The following is an 18,070-nucleotide window of genomic DNA, read 5'->3' as shown; positions in this document are numbered from 1 at the left end:
AATGCACGTTGGGGCTACTTTCGCGAATAATCTTCCAACCAGATAGCCTCTCACGGGATCTATGCACACTCCGGCTGAGATACGATGAAAGCTTGGTCTAATTTATAAGATCCTGTTCGGTGAACGCGATACGCCTTTAAAGGACGCTTGGAGTAGCCGATAGTGGCTTTCCGTGGATTTACGTAATGGTGAATTTTTCTTCTGTTTGTATTGTTACCAGTATACAACGGATACAATGTATCGCGGCAGAAGATAAGCCCTCGAATTTTTACAAGTTTTATAAATCTTTCTTTTTACAAGTCCACGTCTTAAGCTCCCGTCAGTTTAAACTAGAGAAAAGTTTCAGGGAAGATTTTTAAGAAAATTAGCGCACAACAGATACTATCAGAAAAGATGCTGCTGCTATTAATCATTGGCAAAAGCTAGTGTCTCTCAAAGTCTAAAAAATACTGGGCCCTGAATGGGTTAATAAAGAATCACGTCAGAAAAAAGATTGTTTCCATAACGGTATTTCATCTTCTTTCAAATATATCGCGGAATAATTTAAGGGGAACGTATTTTTAGAGGATTGGTAGCACGAAAAAAGATATATATATATGTATATGTATATTCCACTCGTAGAGAGACTCAAGGAGAAATATTTCTTTGAGGTAATTTGCATGTTTCCCAAAATAGGCTCGACAAGCAGGACGGAATTGCGGCGACCGGACCGTTTGGAAACACGAACGAAAGGAATAAACATGGAACACGTGAAACAGGTAGGAGACGGTGATTGCCTTCAGCGTTGCTTATCGCTGGGAGTAAAGCTTTTCGCTCGGTACGTAGATCGGTTATTAAATCGAGTATTAAGAACGTAAAACGAGTAACTGTCCGCTGTAATTTCTTATAATGAATCCGCGAAAGGTAAAGAGCGTAAAGTAATTCCGGGCGTAATTGGAAGTCTCCGGGAGATTTGGAGATAAGTATACGGCCAAGTAGGCTAGAAAGATAAAACTTTAATCAGTTACCGTCGAGAGGTCAAACGTCCTCTTCCTTCGTATTACAAGTGTTCTTCAGTGTTTTAAACTCTTCCTCTCTGCCTCTCTGGAAACTAGAAATGCTTATCTCAGAACGGTTACATCTCGTTACTTTCATCTCTTCGGTCTGACTATCTCTGGACACTCGTTTTCACGCGAACGATTACTAACCGGAGCAATTTTATTGTTCCAAGATTTAGAATTCCTTGGAATTCTGCCGATAAATCAACGAGAATTTCACGGTAGACGCAGATGGCTGAGAAGCTCGCATTCCCTCGATTAGCCGATCGGCCATCAGCCGGTCGAAATCTCGTTGTTGCCCCGAAATCGATTCATCTCGAGACGCTAAAGCACACCGGGATCGCTTTCAGGCTTGCAAAAAGGTGTCTGTAAACAGCTGCAGCTGATGAGAAGCCTCCTCTGTTCGTGAAACCTTACCAGACGATTCGAACCAGATAACTCCCGACCGTGCCTTCGGTGAAATTCTCCAAAAAAGACCAACGACATTAGGTGTCGGCGGTGTATTCTTCGGCCTCTCAATTTCTGCCTCGAATAGAACTCAAGATCATGCTTGGTTAGAAGCGTGAGATGTATGGTGGAGAGTTCGATTCATCGTTTAATCGATCGTTCCCGATCATCGGGCGTCCTTTCAAAAAAATCCCGACCAGACTTTAGTCCGCCTACCCTGGACCCTCGATACCGATTGGTAATTGTATCGAGCCTCCTCCTCGTCCATCGAGGACGCATCATCGCGACGCCGTCGATGAGGACCACGCACAAGCCCGGACGCTGTAACTAGCGAACAATGCAAACAATCGATGCACCGTCGCGATTCATCTGCATTCAATCCGCCGTCGGTTCCTGAATTATTGTTCTCCGATGATCGATCGACCGCTCTCGATGCAATCCAACGCTCTATGAACATGTTGCAACCGTTTTTGGCCCCGTAGAGAGTTTCCCTCCCTAGGCTTCGGCCCTTTCTCTCTTTCTCTCTTTCTCTCTCAGCAACCGGCCAAGATACGCCTGGATAGCGAACCAGGAGGGGAGGAGCACACACAATTGCGGACTCGACGAACGCGGACCAACAACTCGCCCGGCGAGATCGAACCTCGAGAAATTCTACGGGAATTCGTTGCCATATTCGTTACGTCTACCTTGCAACGGGCTGCGAGTGTCTCGCTCGGTACATAATTACCCTCGCGAAACCAGAATCACCGCCAGTCGAGAAGATAAAACGTGTAACCATGCTGCGGATTTGCCGTGGCATTCTTATTTTCATTCGTGTTTTTATAACCGCGATTATACGCGCAGAAGTGGATGGCATTTTATACGTGTGCAGTAGAAGCTTTCCGATCTTCTGTCTCAATTGAAAAAGTCCCAGTAGCGAGTAGACTTGCCCCGTTGCGATAATTGCTTATGCAACGAGGATTTATCGTGTCGAACGTACTTGACTCCAATTACGAGCGAACAAGACGAACTAAGTATAAGCATTTCAATTGAAGGTGGCCAGATTCTCTGATTTCGCGGTGTCAGGGATCAATCAACTCGCCGCTGCGTGGTACCACTTGCAGCTTCGCTAGTCGGCCTCGTTAAACGTCTCCGTTTAAACTTCGATGTAGTATCTGGACGTCATTAGGAAGTCGCGCCACGTAACGAAGGATACTGGTCGATAAATAATTCCCCTGCGATATCTCTAGACGACTAAACGTCCGTGGACAGCTACCAATCGTCTGAATTATCTACGAGCTGATAGCACGAGATCGTATCGTCGATTCCCTGGCTAAGAAACGCGTCCAACGGCTGAACCCGATCGCGTGACTCTTTTTCTGACCAGTGCAGCGTGTCTGAGATGGTAGAGCCACATGCACGGTTAGGTTCTGTCATCGAGAAGGGTGAAAAGCGGTTAAGGTGGTTCATCGTGACGAGTACTCACCTGTACGATATCCTGCGTTGCTCAGGTAAGCGGCGAAGGAGTGAGGCTCGTGATCTCGTTGCCACTGCGGGCTGCTGCAGTTGTCGTTGTTCGTGAAGACCTCGTGATTGTGAACGTAACGGCCGGTCAGCAAGGAGCTCCTGCTTGGACAACACATAGGAGTGGTCACGTATGCGTGTCTCAGCTCGGCTCCCTCGTCCCTTATTCGCCTTAGGGTCCGTGGCATGAAGTTCAGCGAACCTGAGGGATTGGACCAACCGCAACACACGATCAGAAGGAGCCTCGAAAAAGAACTCTTCGGGCAAGGATCGAAAGATAGATAGGGGGATCTTTCTTTTTCCATGAGGAGCAGGTTACGTTTTCGGAGAAATACCGGTCGGATCGTGATTGAATTTCATTTTTTTCTTTCTTTAATACGATCCTTTCGGGCGGACTGTTAAAGTTATTGTTGGGCACGCGTAATCTTGTAAATGTTTTTGAAGGTTTACACATACCATGCAGAGTAGAAAAGAAGGCTGAGCTGAATATTTCTGTTGGATAGATCTAATGCGATCATAAAAATATAGATACGATTATTCATCGAAAGTTTCATATCTACGAATAAGTACTTCCTTCTTACACGGTTTTTTGTACAGTACGGGTTGTTAAGAAGGTGAAAATAAAAATAATATCTATCTGTCAGGAAAAGATGTGTGTATGAATGTATGTGTGAATGTATTGTAATCAGAATATGACTACGAATGATTGAAAAATATCGATAAGAATATGTCTATGTAGTTAGGTGCGAGGAAATCGTTATTGGCTAATTGGCTATACTGAAGAAATAAAGATTGTGAAGGTGACAGAAGGCGAAACGAAGTAACGATAAAGGTGGTAATAAAACGAAGCTAACCAAGTTCCACATCCTGGTCGTCCGTCAGAATCAGCACTATGTTCGGCTTCCTTTCTCTGGGTTGCTGGTACGGCAGATAGGGTGAGTTGGACTGAGAATTGTAATTGTTGTTCCCGTTGTTGTAATTAGTCTTGTGGAGGGAGCCACCACGACGCTGGCCGCCGTAAACGTCATCGACAGGGGCGTTCGCGTCCGTTCGCCTGGCATTGACACCCAACAATAGCACCACCAAAAACTGTAGTAACTTCCTCATGGTGGCTGGTCGTCGGTTGCACGCTCTTCCTCTCAATCGAGTGTCATATCATGGCGGTCTGTTGCTGTAACAAGCGGGGCGTGTCTTACGTTAATGAACAGTTTTGCCTGTGACGTTGATTGGATAGCAAGTCGATAGGTCTTTTGTGTAGTCTAGTGACCGTACTCTAAGCTTCAACGATGTTGCTATATACCCTGATAAACCTTTTCATTCTTTGCTTGTCAATTAATTTCTTTTCATTAAGTAACATCGACTACGACGATCGCTTAGTCAGTGGTTTAGAATTTCCACCAAAATTACCGATATCTATATGAGTGTCATAGTTCGTTCGAGATTAATCGCCGATTCGGAAACACTTTCCCTATGCTGAACACGGTGAGGAGCGTTATTAAACGACATAGCGAGAAGTGGTTCCTCCATAGCCTGAAGCGATCGATTTCGATCGGACTTTGAATCCTATCTAGCCATGAGTCTCGCTCTAGTAATCATGCTCGATCCTCTGAAAGAAGGGATAGGTTTTAGCGAAAAACACGGCCCATGAAACGGGACAATTAAGTCCGCTGGTAGCCGTGCCACACAGGAAGATCGCATGATGGTAGCTGAATCGCTCAGGGCTGAAATTCTTGCGCGACCGAAACGGATTGCGTAACAGCTCAATGCCTCGGGATCGAGTAGCAAGCTACGCGTCCGCTAATTATTGCCAATAACTCGACGAACCGGATCGTGCAACGCCGTGCGAAACAATTAACCAACAGTGCCGCTATTAGCCGTGGTTTCAGTCATAATGGAACGTAGCTCTATCGAATATTCGAAGCGAATGCGAAGCGGGACGTGATCCCCGTAACTAAAGACTAGAAGGCGAACGGTAGAGAGCCAGGGCGAGCAAGGTCTTGCAAAGCCTCGAGAACGAAAGATGAAAGATGTAAAAAAGAATGGACGCGACCGAACCAGGCTACAAGCCGCGCGCACAGCGCAACCATAATCGGATAGTTGGGGTTTTATGGCAACCCTCCGTCGCATTCCACCCGGCAGACATTTCGCGAACGATCGACCGCCTCGTAAATAGTCGTTAGCACCTGAATTATCCGTGTTTCATGCGGTGAATTGTGGCAGACGCTTAAATCAACGCTGCTTCTTTCGCGCGCTATACATACACACTTTTCAGGATGGTGGGACAGTTACCGGCTCAAGGTATATCTAACATGATGGATGTTATCGCGCGAACGTGGGCGAACTTGGATATTGAATTATCTTGAGGAAACATTGAACACTTGTGCTTGATCATTTTCTATTAGGCAGGTCGATCGTCTTCCCTTCATATTTCATATAGCATGGTTATTTAAGTCATATAAACTTGGACGTATTAAAATCCAATCTTCGGCAAGGAAAAATATCAAAAATGAGAAAACGATTGAAATAATTGTATGGTAAGAGTATTCGAATCAGCGAAGCGATTTTATATATATACAAGAACTAACAAAATACACAACACAATGAATCGTAGAAATGAAGCAATAAATGCACACGCAAATGAATTATGATAATTACAAGCGAGAGTTGTTACTAGTTGAATAAATTTTCCTTTTGATGAGTGGAAATTATATTCGCATAAACAATTACGACCGTCAATCCACACAATATACGTATTTCGTTGTTCATCACGCCACCAATAATTTGTTTGCAAACGTAAAGGATTTGAAAATTGCTCACACCCAGGCTCGAATTACAAAGCAAACTACGTACGTTGACTGAAATAGTCCTACACTTACCCCATCAAGACCATCGTCTTTATTCGAAACCACCTCACGTAGCCAAGAAACTTTTGAAATATCAAGCGTTTTCATTCGTTTTTCGAGTATAATCCATAAGTTACGAGTAGTAGAAGATATTTCAGGATCGCTTTTAAGAGTGACCGCGATTCCGATCGATCAGCGTGGAAGAATGGAAGGCCGACGTTTTAGGGCAGGAAGTGGAATATGGATGCGGATAACTGAGCAGCGAGTAAATTTACGATCCGGTTCGAACGGGTTCCCACGGATCTCGTGGAAACGGGAAGACTTTTTCGCGACGATCGTGGTATTCGCGTCGCGATCTTTTCCCCCTTCCTCGACCTATTTCCGGGGAAATACGGCCTTTTATTAAATTTCTCGATACGTGCCACTCTGTCCTCGATGTATCCACAACGCGACTCGAATAAGGAACGATACCCTCTGTTGCTGTCCCTTCTGACCGAAAAACTTTTCCAATTGTCCTAGCGAATGTCGAATTTATCTTTGACCCACCACGAAGAATTCAACGAAGAAGAAGATATTAACGCAGTATTTCAAGCTAATATTCTTAGAATTGTTACCGCACCTTGTATAACTCAGAATAAGTTCACGTAAAGTTCACGTAAGATCACGCGAAGTCTACATAGATCAGAGAAAGCGAGATTTCATCTTTACGTAGCCATCTGGTGAACAGTATCTCACGGTGAGCAACAGTTCCGTGCACGAGAAGAACGATAAAGCAAGAGATTCCTCGAAATACCAGCTATCCGCTTCAATAAAACTTCCCGTCTTTCATTTGTTTTCCTGTTACATTTAAAAAGAAATTTCTCCAAAAAGATCAACGAACAAACGACAACATTATGTATCGTTAATTAGCGAGAACAGCTCCTCTGAAGTTAGATCCGCGTGTCTGAAGGCGGCTGAGAGGATATCAGAAAGCCATGTCACGGCCGATTCGGTGTCTTGAATCCCGCATTAATTACCGCTAATTGATAATCACCTTTGCCGACTGAATCAGGTAGGCAAATAAGAACAGAATATATGGAGTGGGTCTGTCGAACGTTCAAGAAACAATATTCCTCTTTCTTCAACTTTCTCAAGAACACCTTTCATCCGATTCGCCAAGAGAAACCTGTCGCGATACATTATGTAATTTATCATCCTGGTAATTGGTCATGTGGACGTCGATTAATTTACGAAAGTTCAAGGAATGAAAAATCCCTCGATGAAGATGGAGAGGCAAAGGAAGGAGGATACTGACGTCAGAACTTTTGATAAAGAGGTACCCTCTCAGTTAGCTGGTTGTATGTCGAATTAGGTCCGGGTCCTGGCCTGAAACTTTCATAGAAGGAGCAGATACAGGAGGGGGAGTTTTAACGAGAAACTCATCTGCATCCAGAGAGCTTCACATTATCCTATGAATCTGGTCATCTGTGTACGTAGAACATTTATCCTTCTTCTTATAAAAAAGAGGCCCAGATTCACTGGTCCAAATTACGACGGTATTTTGGGTCGCTGGTACGTAGATCCAACAATGATATTGCAGTGGTCTCCAGTGGCAAAACGTTAGCTACCAATGCACTGAACTCCATATATTTTCAGTTGTCGCAGGGCTCGTGCGACCAGAGCACGACGAGGTGACTAAGAATAGTAAAACAATAATCTCTCCGTTTGTTTCGCAAGCACAGCAATTGAGTAACTACATGGCCGTGCAGGGAGTCGTACTCGGCGACGTGTAGTCGCAGAAACAGGAAACGAGTCCCGATTCCCCGAGGAATCTATTTTATTGCAGCTTATGCTTGAAAGTAACACGCGTCTCGTACAACTTCTGAACAAGAGTGTACCTATTATTTATACAATAGTTACATATCTGGAAATTATGGTAATTTTGCCATTTTCTGTGCAATAACACTACCTAATCACTGTGACAATGTTCATTACGAAAAAGATCGCTCGTCTGCATCTATCTTTAACATCATGTCATTCCTCGATGATTCGTCATCCAACGCAGACCTAATCCAGACTCGATCGTAAGTAACGCACGTATTTGCTCTCCGAGCGATTCTGACGAGTCGAGCACTCTAAATGCATGCTCGTTTACATTCGCTTCGCGTAGTGTACACGTATACGTACAGAGTCGTCTTCGTTCCTATTCCCTGCGTATAGAGTCACGTCCGATCTTCCTGTTCGCGAATGAAAGATGCTTCCATCAGGAACGTAATTTACGTACGCGCTAGCACGCTGAAAGGTGGCGTGGGTGGGCTCTCGCAGAGGCCATCGACAGATGTACACTATATACGGGCGGAGTAGGTCGCAGGTAAAACGGATGTTACGTATTCGTTGCCCGCGTGTAAACCTGCGACGCGACACGTTCCACGACGCCGCTTAGTGTAGGTCGATTCTCTGTCTGTAGGTCGGGACTCTTCCGAGGACCTGGCTGAATATTCATTCGAGGTGGTGTGTTTGTGGCGCGCGCGTAGGAAGCGCTGCGAAATTTACGGGCAACTAAACGATCGTGCCGTTGATCACGATAACGATCACACGCGACCCACAGAGATACACACACGTACACCGGCTTGGCCGGGATGCGAGCGAAAATCACGTATCTGGCCGTGTACGTGGCGGCCTGCATGGGGAGAAGCACGCTGAAACGCGACCTCCTGCACTCGCCCAGGGAATCCATCCACGGCATATGCGTATGCAAACGTTGAATGAATGAAACGACGGTAGTTGCAGAATCGGAAATTGCGTCTTGTTCGCAAATCGTGTTATAAGAATTCTTCCCTTTGGTATAATAAACTGCCGGTAATATAATTCAGTCAGAGAGTTCAAAAGGAGTATGAATGAGAAGCTGTACGATTGAAATAATAAACCGTTCCAGGTAATTTAATCAGCGAGCTCAACGAGAGTAAAAGTTTAATGGTCTCGTTCCAATTTTTGAAAAGTTATGGAGCAGATTTAATCATAGTCGAATATACATTACCTATCTGTAGTATTATCAATGCCATCAGCGATGCTGATGAAACTTGACGCTGTATGAAAACTTGTTCTGAGATTTGTATTGTTCCTCGCTTGGCTGATCGAATTAGAAGATATATATCGTTGATGTCGTACATTTTTATTTAACGTTGGAAATGAAGTATGGAACTTTATCAACGAAATCAAGTATCTAACTCTATGATGCCTGTAAGACTTGATACAATCAATTCTTTAATAACGATAGACAAAAATCCTGCTCCGTAATGTCATAGAATCGCAAGGGAACAAAGAGCTATGCAGTTTCAATCATCGAGACGCAAATGAGAATCTAGAGGATTCGAATCGACAATCTAGAGATGGTCTTCGATATATGCACGTGTTTCATACGCGTGATAATCGCGAACGTTCACCGACTTGTTATTTGCTCGACGAGCCGCGGCCAATTGCAAACCGCAAATGGTCTAATCCTCGTCTCGACGTTACGAGAGTCGACGATCCTTCCAGCCTATCATCAGACCCTGTCGATTGGGATTCTCCAACGATGGGAATGTCTTGCCTGCCTTGGATGTGCTAACAGCAGGGAATCGTAATAACGCCGATCGAAACAATTTCTAACGCGGAACATCGAGAGGAAAATGATTCGTTCCGCAGTCTCGATACCTGATCGATTCTGCTCGTACTTTCTTGCTTGTAAAGGTTTCTTATTAGCCTATACATCTCTGAATTATATCACCCGTCAATACAATGACCATATATCTACATACCCTCGTCTTTCTTTCTTGTTAAACCAATTACGATCAAGGCGAGTGATTGATCGCCTTTCCAAAAGTATAATGTGGTCGAATAATCTCGTGTCGCGATGCGTTTATACTCTTCGTGATATATTTTATGATCACAGAACAATAAGCGATCAAAAACTGGCTATACGTATAGTTTGTTATACAATCTGTTTTACGGCCTACAGAAGACATTTAAAAAGAATCAGTTTGATTTCCGAGAGGCTCATTTTTCTTAGCATATAAATTTAACATTTTATTCGACCACCTAATATATATTTACATATTTTCCTCGATAAAGATTATCTTGGGGAAAAATAGAGATAGGCAAAGCAGCGAGTAAATTCTGATCGAGCCTCGCTCCCGATATGCGATCTCTGACGTCATTTCCTGGACAGAGAACAGTAGGAACGAACGCGGACTGAATTCAGCGCAATCAGATAATGTGGCTGCGGCGTGCAGTCGCGCGTTTCGACTTTACGCAACACGACGTGTGCGTCGATGTCCATCGACCCTGCAATCGAACTTCGGTGCATCTGTTCTCCGCACGAAGCTGCACCCAGTACGGTCCAGTCGTTAACACCCGGCATGGAGGATCGAGGAGCGACGATGACCCGTCGAAGTCACCGATCGACCGCGCAGAAATTGCCTCGCGGCTGGTTACCCCGTTAACGGTACTTAACTCACTGCAAAAAAAAATCGCGGTTCTTCATTGCCAAGGATATTCGAGCCACAAAAGAATATGGAAATCGAAGATTATCCTGCGTGTATTCCTGTTGCCTCACGTCGAACGTCTTGTTCGAGGTATTAGACGGTTTGTCCGGCCCCTGGTATATTGAATCGTGCCACTCGTTCCAGCAAGCTCGTTTGAATATTCCTGTCCGATCTTATTGCACGCCCAGTACGATGCAGAAATACTGGTTTCTGCGAATACTGCACCGCGAATGTATCAAAGTCGCACGTAACTGACTTGTACGAGGTATTCTTCGGTTTCTCGTTGAATGGAGAACTCAAGGAGATGGAAGCTGTAAAATCGAACTTAAAATCGACGGAGAGAAATTGTGAACGGAGAAAATTGTAAATGTGGTACCTTCGAGGAGAGCGTAGAATCGCAAAGGATATATCAACCAGGATAGAATTGATATATGTAGTAGAGTCTTTCCTTTGCGTTTAAAATGATAGTGTGGCTCGTAAAGCATTTTTATTTTCGATGAAGACGTTAAGAGGACATCGTAAGCTCGGCTTCGGCTTTCACATAGAACCCAAGGTACATTCCTCTAGAGAAATCAAGGGTCTCGTTTTTCTAACGAGACAACGACCTATGATACCGGCGATAGTCCCTGTCTTTTCCAGATATTCGAATGTGTGTCGAACACTTCGCAGACATTTGTACTTCCGTGGATCTGGTCGCCATATGTGCGATGAACAGACCCAAATTTTCGAGTGTCATAGCGAGCGTGAAAGACGAACTTTAGCTGGCATCAGCAAGAAACTGACAGTTCAGAAATTAGAACAGATTATTTCCATAATCCTCTATGGTTCATCGAGGAGCAACATCTTGATACTTAGTCGAACGAAATTACTATCATCTTACGTTCACTGTCTTGAAATTACTATGATCTTCCTCATCGATAACATTCATAATTCACAACTTAGGAGTAATAGTATACACATAACAGAACTATATCCTCTAAATTATCCTGTCTAACGTTACAACGAAACTTTACGACAACTGTATAACCATAATCATCGAAATAACACTCTCGAGAGAAAGTGCGCTCTTCGAATAATCTATCCTGGAACGACCACGTCATAAATATCCCGCAACGCGATGCGTCACGTAAAGATTACATCCGCGAGAATTCTAAAGATACCAGCGTCGTGTTCGACGAATTCGAACAGAAGGGAAACTTCCTGTCCCACATCGCACATTTACGCGCGCCGCGACACGCACTCGCGGCCTCGGTGTGTGATGGCCGCTTCCTGTATCCGCTTGGAAATCGCACGGGTTCCTTCGTTAACCCTCTTCTAACTTTTTATCGTCCGCTCTTGCTTTCGTTACGATCGAGAAAGAGAACGTTTTAAAAATATCTTTAGTATAGAATTATATCACACACAATAACGGTTGTTCCATATTTTTCTGAAATTCAATTTAATTTAGAAAATTTCTTAGCAGGCAAATCCGTAAGAGGAAACTTTTTCGATACACAAATTTTCTAATAAAAAGTTTCCCAGAACAAAAGTTCTCTAATAAAGAAGTTTCTAATAAAAGAAATTTGTTAATCAGGAATTTCTCAATGAAAAATTTTCTAAGAAAATAGGAATTCCTTTCTAATAGAAAAATACGATTCTCTAAAAAATGGCCCAAAAAGCACCCGGATTAATTATATGAATTCTCAAAAGAAGCACAATGCTCTCCGCGACGATTCGACATGCTGATTCAATAGGAAGAGATGTTAAAACAATTAACGTAACAGCAACGTTCGTTTTGATCCTTTGGAAACCACATTTAGATTCGTGCCGCGCATTCCCGCATGCACTCTCGGTGATTGTTTATTGCGCTGTCGCGCGATTTAATTCGCAACGTGCAAGCGAGGCAACAATTATTCATCATTTGCCTCGCTACTTTCAGACCTTCGGCCGTTTGCATTTATTAATGTAATGACGGCACTGGAAACGAGGCGACTCGAAAAAAAAAAAAGAAATTTAATCGTGACCCGATGATCGCAATTTTATTAATTCCGAGAATTCGTTCAGTTTGTCTGGTTCACTGGTCTTAAGTTACTCGCTGCAGGGAGAATTACGCGATATTAAGGAGCTGCACGCCGCACGGTTTTCCCTACGAGTTTCCATTCAGACGCCGCTCTCGCGCTATAAATAACTTCAAAATTGAAACGTATCGTAATTTCTGTTTATATAAATTTACATTTATTTATATGCACTGCGTTTATTTACATTTCTGGTTTGCTCGCATATCAACCGGTCTGAATGCACACTTCGTTTCTTGTACTTGAATGAATTTTATACAGCATTGGTGTCGATCGAACATTTACAAGAATTATATGTTTTTGATCCCTGAGATCTCGTACACGATTCAGCTAATATTATTAGTACAATTTTACAAATCATAAGTTACAAGCTATTGGTGTTAATAAATGTCCTGATAAATATGCCACAGGAGTAACGAGTTTGATAATAAAACGAATGAAATTTCGCAGATAAATTTCAGAAATTGCAACTCTCCTCGGATATGAATGTACCTTAAACTTCGAAAGAAGTACAGCGGAGTGTAGACGCGGGGTCGTCGAAAAAATAAATGGAGGGTGAACCAATAGGAGGATACGAGGTGTTCGGGGAGCGTGAAAATGAGAAACAACGAAGGCTCTCACGAAGCAACCTCCGCACGGGCAGTTATTGTTCTCGGGACGAAGAGGCCAGAGATTTCGAGGGAAAGATTCTCCGGTGGGGGCACACGGTTTTCTCGAGCACGACGAGATCGAGATCGTATCGCGCGGACGCGTACGCTTCTCCGCGGAAGCACGAAGGACGATCCGAGTTTGAATGAAAGCTGCGCTCGGTTCTCGCGAGGGGTTCGAGATAAAAACCGGCGGCTTTCTCCCGGTTAAACGTCGTGGCGAGATAAATCAGAAATTTTTTTGGAGGGAGGAGAGAACGAAACCGGAGAGGCGAGGATCCGTCAACTTTATTGCCAACTGTAATCTCCACAAGTGCTCGTCCCTCTTCTCTGTTCACCATCTCGCGGGTGTACCACACTTTTAGCGAAAGGAAACTCAAGAAATAGTTATCTGATTTTTTTTTTACTTCAACGTCCTCCGATTTCCCTTTACGTAACTCGATTAATAACAACATTAGTCACGTGTACGGAGGAGGACTTACTTTCTAAAGAAGTCATCTACCGTCGCTCTCCTCAATTACTTCGCGCCGAAGCAACATTCGAGATCGTAATCACCGGAGAACGTAAAGAGAGAGAGAGAGAGAGAGAAAGACAGCAAGGTAAGAGACAGGCGAGAACTGAAAAGGTCGCGGTTCGATGCAGTGGATAACGCACAATTAGCGACACGTAATTAACGAGGAGAAAAGGGTGGCAGTCGACGTGGCTGTTTACTCGCGTGCGTGCACGTTCCAGAGCGAAGGGTGAACCTCACCGGGGGAGAAACAGTGAAAGACAAAGTTGACAGACGGCCGAGCCAAGGCAGACGAGTCGAAGGGTGAAAGGAGAGAACGATCCTCGGCAAGACGAGGACCGAGAGGCAACCGTGTAGAATGCTAGACTGCTTGGCGGCTGCTTTATCAACCCACGCATTCGAGTTCCTGCGTTTTAACTTGTAATGCGCGAATATCGCGGGCGTTGCGTTTCCTCCGACATCTTCTGCCTTTGCGGAGAATATACTTTGAAAAGGACGTCAATTTTTCACTCGTTATTCACTTTCAAAGTGCAATTAGATTTGAATATTAAAATGTATGGAAAAATGTTAAAAAGACTAGAAATGTAAGGAAAAATTGTAAGAGGCCGATGAAACGGTAAAAGCGACAACTTCGGAATCATAGGTGAATACGGCGAAGAAAAATTTTACTGTACAAATGTCTCGGAAAGTCAAGGAAATAAGACAATTAGTCATAGAGAAGATTAATATACCCCATTTAAATCCCACGCCTTATACACTTTCCATCGTTATCAGGGACTTTGTCTGAAAAAATCGTAATTCGAAGGTCTTACGTAAATTTCACGAACGAGGAGAGAGCACCTGTTTTAATAATGCCATAAATTAAAAAAATTTTTGTTGCCTCCTACCGGCACACTGACGCGTATTATCGTGGCTGGTTTTTTACTTTCGCTCGATTAATATGCTTGGTATACATTCGTGATAACGCGCAGCACGTGGCTGCCATAAGATTATATTACTCCCTGGCAAGTCCCGTTTCTCTCCCTTGCTTCGCCTCGCCTTCGTTCCGTTAATTAACATGCCACGGAACAATCATTTTTATTAACATTTTTCCAGCCGGTCAATTCGCCTCGTTTAATTGCTACACCTGTATGTATCATAAAGGTCCGTAGTATTTTTCGCGTTCACCAAGCACCGAGCACGCTGAAAAAGAAAGGGTTGCACCCTCGGTGCAACGCGTAAGCTCGCAGAAACGACGCGGAATAATTTAATAATTCGATCATTAATTGGGAATCGCTGCTTTTTTTCGAAGTTACCGCTTCGTTTGCTGACACGTTGCTCTGTGAACTCATCCAGTTCGACCAATATCCTAATATTGAGTTCACACTGCACTGTCGGCAGTTTCGCAAACAGAGAGAGAGAGAGAGGGAGAGATAGAGAGAGCAATACGTAGCAAACTCATGGTAATGTTTTATCATCTCTAACACCTGAAACACCAGCAATAAACGTAAACTTTGAAATGACAGAGCTGGCGTATCGCCTGGAAGCTCAATAGACATATTATTTTAATGTTCTAATAACGTTGAATTACTCTGGTCAGTGTAAACCTGGCACAACACGCCAGTACATTGGCAAATTCCATTCTCTCTTTGGTAACATCGACAGAGACCTCCATTGCCTCTATCCACTATTATTAATGGTGCAATGCATCAGACGCCACATACATCAAGGAGAAAAAGCCAGGACCTAGGGATCGACGTTCATAGAGGCAGCCACATAGCTTATTTATTTTAGTCGCGCTTGTCCCGTTTCTTTCCCTTTCTTCGAACGACAGGAGCAAAGGCTCTGCCAACGAGGCAGCAGATTACACAACCAGGGCCTCGTTGGTTCTTTCGACGAGCCGAAAAGAAAAGTGCGTCTGCACCAAACGGATGCAATCGACGTTGCACAATCGCCAGCACCCGGGCTGCGTGCTCTCTGCGGCCTGTTGCAACCGCCTCATCCTTGAACCAAGCCGCAAGGTGGATTAATAGCTCGATCGCATTCTCTGAGAGAGCCAAGACCAAGCCAATCGATGGTGTCGCCGTCGGCGTCGCTTAAGAAGAAAAAAAAGGAGAAGGCTGCCAGTTGACCAGGAAAAAGCTGTGCATCGGGTTGATGCGATACATCGACGCCGTCTCCACCGTCTTCGGAGGTGCACTTTAGTTAATGCAGCGGTCTGCGGTTGCGATTTCTCACGGGCGCGGGCGCCACGAGGACACGTAAAACCGGGAATATGGGGCTCCATGTCGGAAAGACGACGTTTAGCGTCTGTTCGTGATACAGCTGAGAAATAGACGGCTATAAGTTCCGTGGACTCGACCTATACTGATGGAAAATATTTGAACACGTACCATAGAAAACTTTTATTTATATATTCTACATGTGACATGAAATATTTTGGTTAATGGTGTAATAAAATACGACTGCTATGATTATATTGGTAAAATTTGAAGGCGATCTGAAAATGTACGTGCAAGTTACGAGTTATTTGATACGAACATATATTTTGTAGAAAGATTAGTGTGCAATATAAGGAAGCTTCTTAAACGTTGCACAGGTATTCGAATGCTTTTCTGAGTGACTGTACCTGTAAGAGAAATATTCTCCAGACTGTTGGAGACTTTTTTTTCTTAACAATTATGTAACTGTTGCTTTGAAGAACGAGGTTGAGATATCAGTGATTATTTGGATCTAATTTGGGATTATACGGTGGTAATTGAGACACTTGGAAATTCCATATATAGCGTGGAAAAATGTCTAGATATCTTGAAGTAAATTGCCTTCAAGTTTATGAATCGACAAGTTGTCGCCACCGTTCAAGTATCCGGTGTTCCGAAATCCGCGGAATCGATAAGTGGAAAACATTTCCGACCTCGTAATAGTTTTTAATGATTTATTCCGAAGCGAGGGAGTCGTCAGAGCGTACTTGCTATTTAAAAAAAGAAAAAATGTATAATAGCAGGTTACACGGTTAATCACAATATTGAGCCGGTTTTCAGCTATCTAGTCGGCCAATTAAATTCATTAATGTGAAATTACATACTTCAAATACAGAGTACCGCGAAAAAATCGTTTCTGCGTCGTTGCGAGAAATTTTTTCCACCGACACTGTCCACCAACTAATTACGATACATTAGTGTTTCGATACATTAGTTTCTTATTGTCGTTCCAACATAAGATTTCCCAGTTTATCCTAAAGTCATCAACGATCTCGTTTATATTTCGTATTTTTCCATATTTTTTGTCTTTACCTAGTTGTAATGACAGACGAGACATTCATCCGCTTTAGATCTCATCTCGTGTAATTATGATAAGGCCGGGTGTTTATGCAAATTCATATCTTTGCGAACGTAATTGAAAAAACGATAGATTCGTAGATCTTTATACAATTTTTATATTGTGTACATTTTTCTTGATCATCTTTTTCTTATCAAATCTTTTAACATTTTACTTCCTTTCTCCAAGAAACTCCTCGAGTTATCAAGAACAAGATATAGGCACATACGTGGAAAAAATAAAACGAAGTATGAAACTTTGTTCGTCAATAATTTTATCGGACCTCGAATTGAGCTACTCGATGTCACGAGGCTTCCAAATATACACGTATATTACGCAAACGTTTAAAAATACTTTCTGCATAATCAGGACGAAGATTTCTTCGATCGAGACGCTGGCCAGAGCTCTCTGTACCTGTGTTTCGGGCAAGCGATTAACGCGTACCATTCCGAATGAATAATTGGCCGCTTTAATAAAGCCAAAACTCATCAATATTAACGAGCGGCTGCTTTTTTCTCTCTTTTCCACGAATCTGATGCTTGAATTTTAAGAACGTTACGTCTCAATGGGCCTCGAGCATCCTCTTCCGATTGATCCAACCATAAACATTTCAGACAACAGAACTGCAGGCTGATTTCCCTTTTTCTTTTTCAATTTTTTCGTCAATCGTATCCACGTATCAATTCGATTCATCGGTTAGATGTTCATCGGTTGTTTGCACAGAACTTTCTACAGATTAAGCCATGCAAAGGAAACGTTCGAGAAAGGGAGAAAAGAATCGGAAAGGCAGGGAAGAAAGCGTCTAACAGGTGCTCATGCTCCCAGACTGAGTTTGACGTCACCTCGAAATGCTCAGACGCTGGAAACGATAGGATGCGAATAAGTACACGTCAAAAGCCGTATTCTCAGAGAAATTTCAATAAGCGGGCTGTATATACTACAGACGATTTCAGCTTGGAACAGGGACGGAGGAAATACCCGCTGTTAAGCTTCGTCGAAAAATAAGAACTGTCCATACCTTTTTCATGCGAAAAGAACGAAAAAGGAAAGAGAAAACCGAGGCGTCAATCTTCGAAGATGGCGCTATTATTTTCCGTGTATCGCCTCGCGATAGGCACAGCTAATGCGTGCCTCTAAATCTTTCTGCCGTGAAATTACTTTGCGGTGGCTCGTCATTATCCCTTCGGGACCCTTAGTGGCTTAACACACGGCGAAACTGTTCGAGCATA

At 43.4% G+C, this 18,070-nt stretch overlaps 1 protein-coding gene across 3 annotated transcripts in view; it reads right to left on the bottom strand.

Moving 5' to 3' along the window:
• The window catches only part of LOC126866326 (extracellular sulfatase SULF-1 homolog), a 78,218-nt gene that overhangs the window by 30,795 nt on the left and 29,353 nt on the right, over positions 1–18,070 (bottom strand). For all 3 annotated transcript variants that reach the window (XM_050619780.1, XM_050619781.1, XM_050619778.1), the window contains exons 2-3: positions 3,842–4,158; positions 2,950–3,189 (exon numbers count right to left, since the gene is read on the bottom strand). In XM_050619780.1, coding sequence (XP_050475737.1) covers positions 2,950–3,189; positions 3,842–4,094 — 493 coding nt within the window. In that variant the 5' untranslated portion in view covers positions 4,095–4,158. The remainder of the gene's footprint in view (positions 1–2,949; positions 3,190–3,841; positions 4,159–18,070) is intronic.

The sequence above is a fragment of the Bombus huntii genome, chromosome 6 (genome assembly GCF_024542735.1).
Source record: "Bombus huntii isolate Logan2020A chromosome 6, iyBomHunt1.1, whole genome shotgun sequence".
In the NCBI taxonomy this organism is placed as follows: domain Eukaryota; kingdom Metazoa; phylum Arthropoda; class Insecta; order Hymenoptera; family Apidae; genus Bombus; species Bombus huntii.
This window is presented reverse-complemented; position numbering and strand designations above follow the sequence as displayed.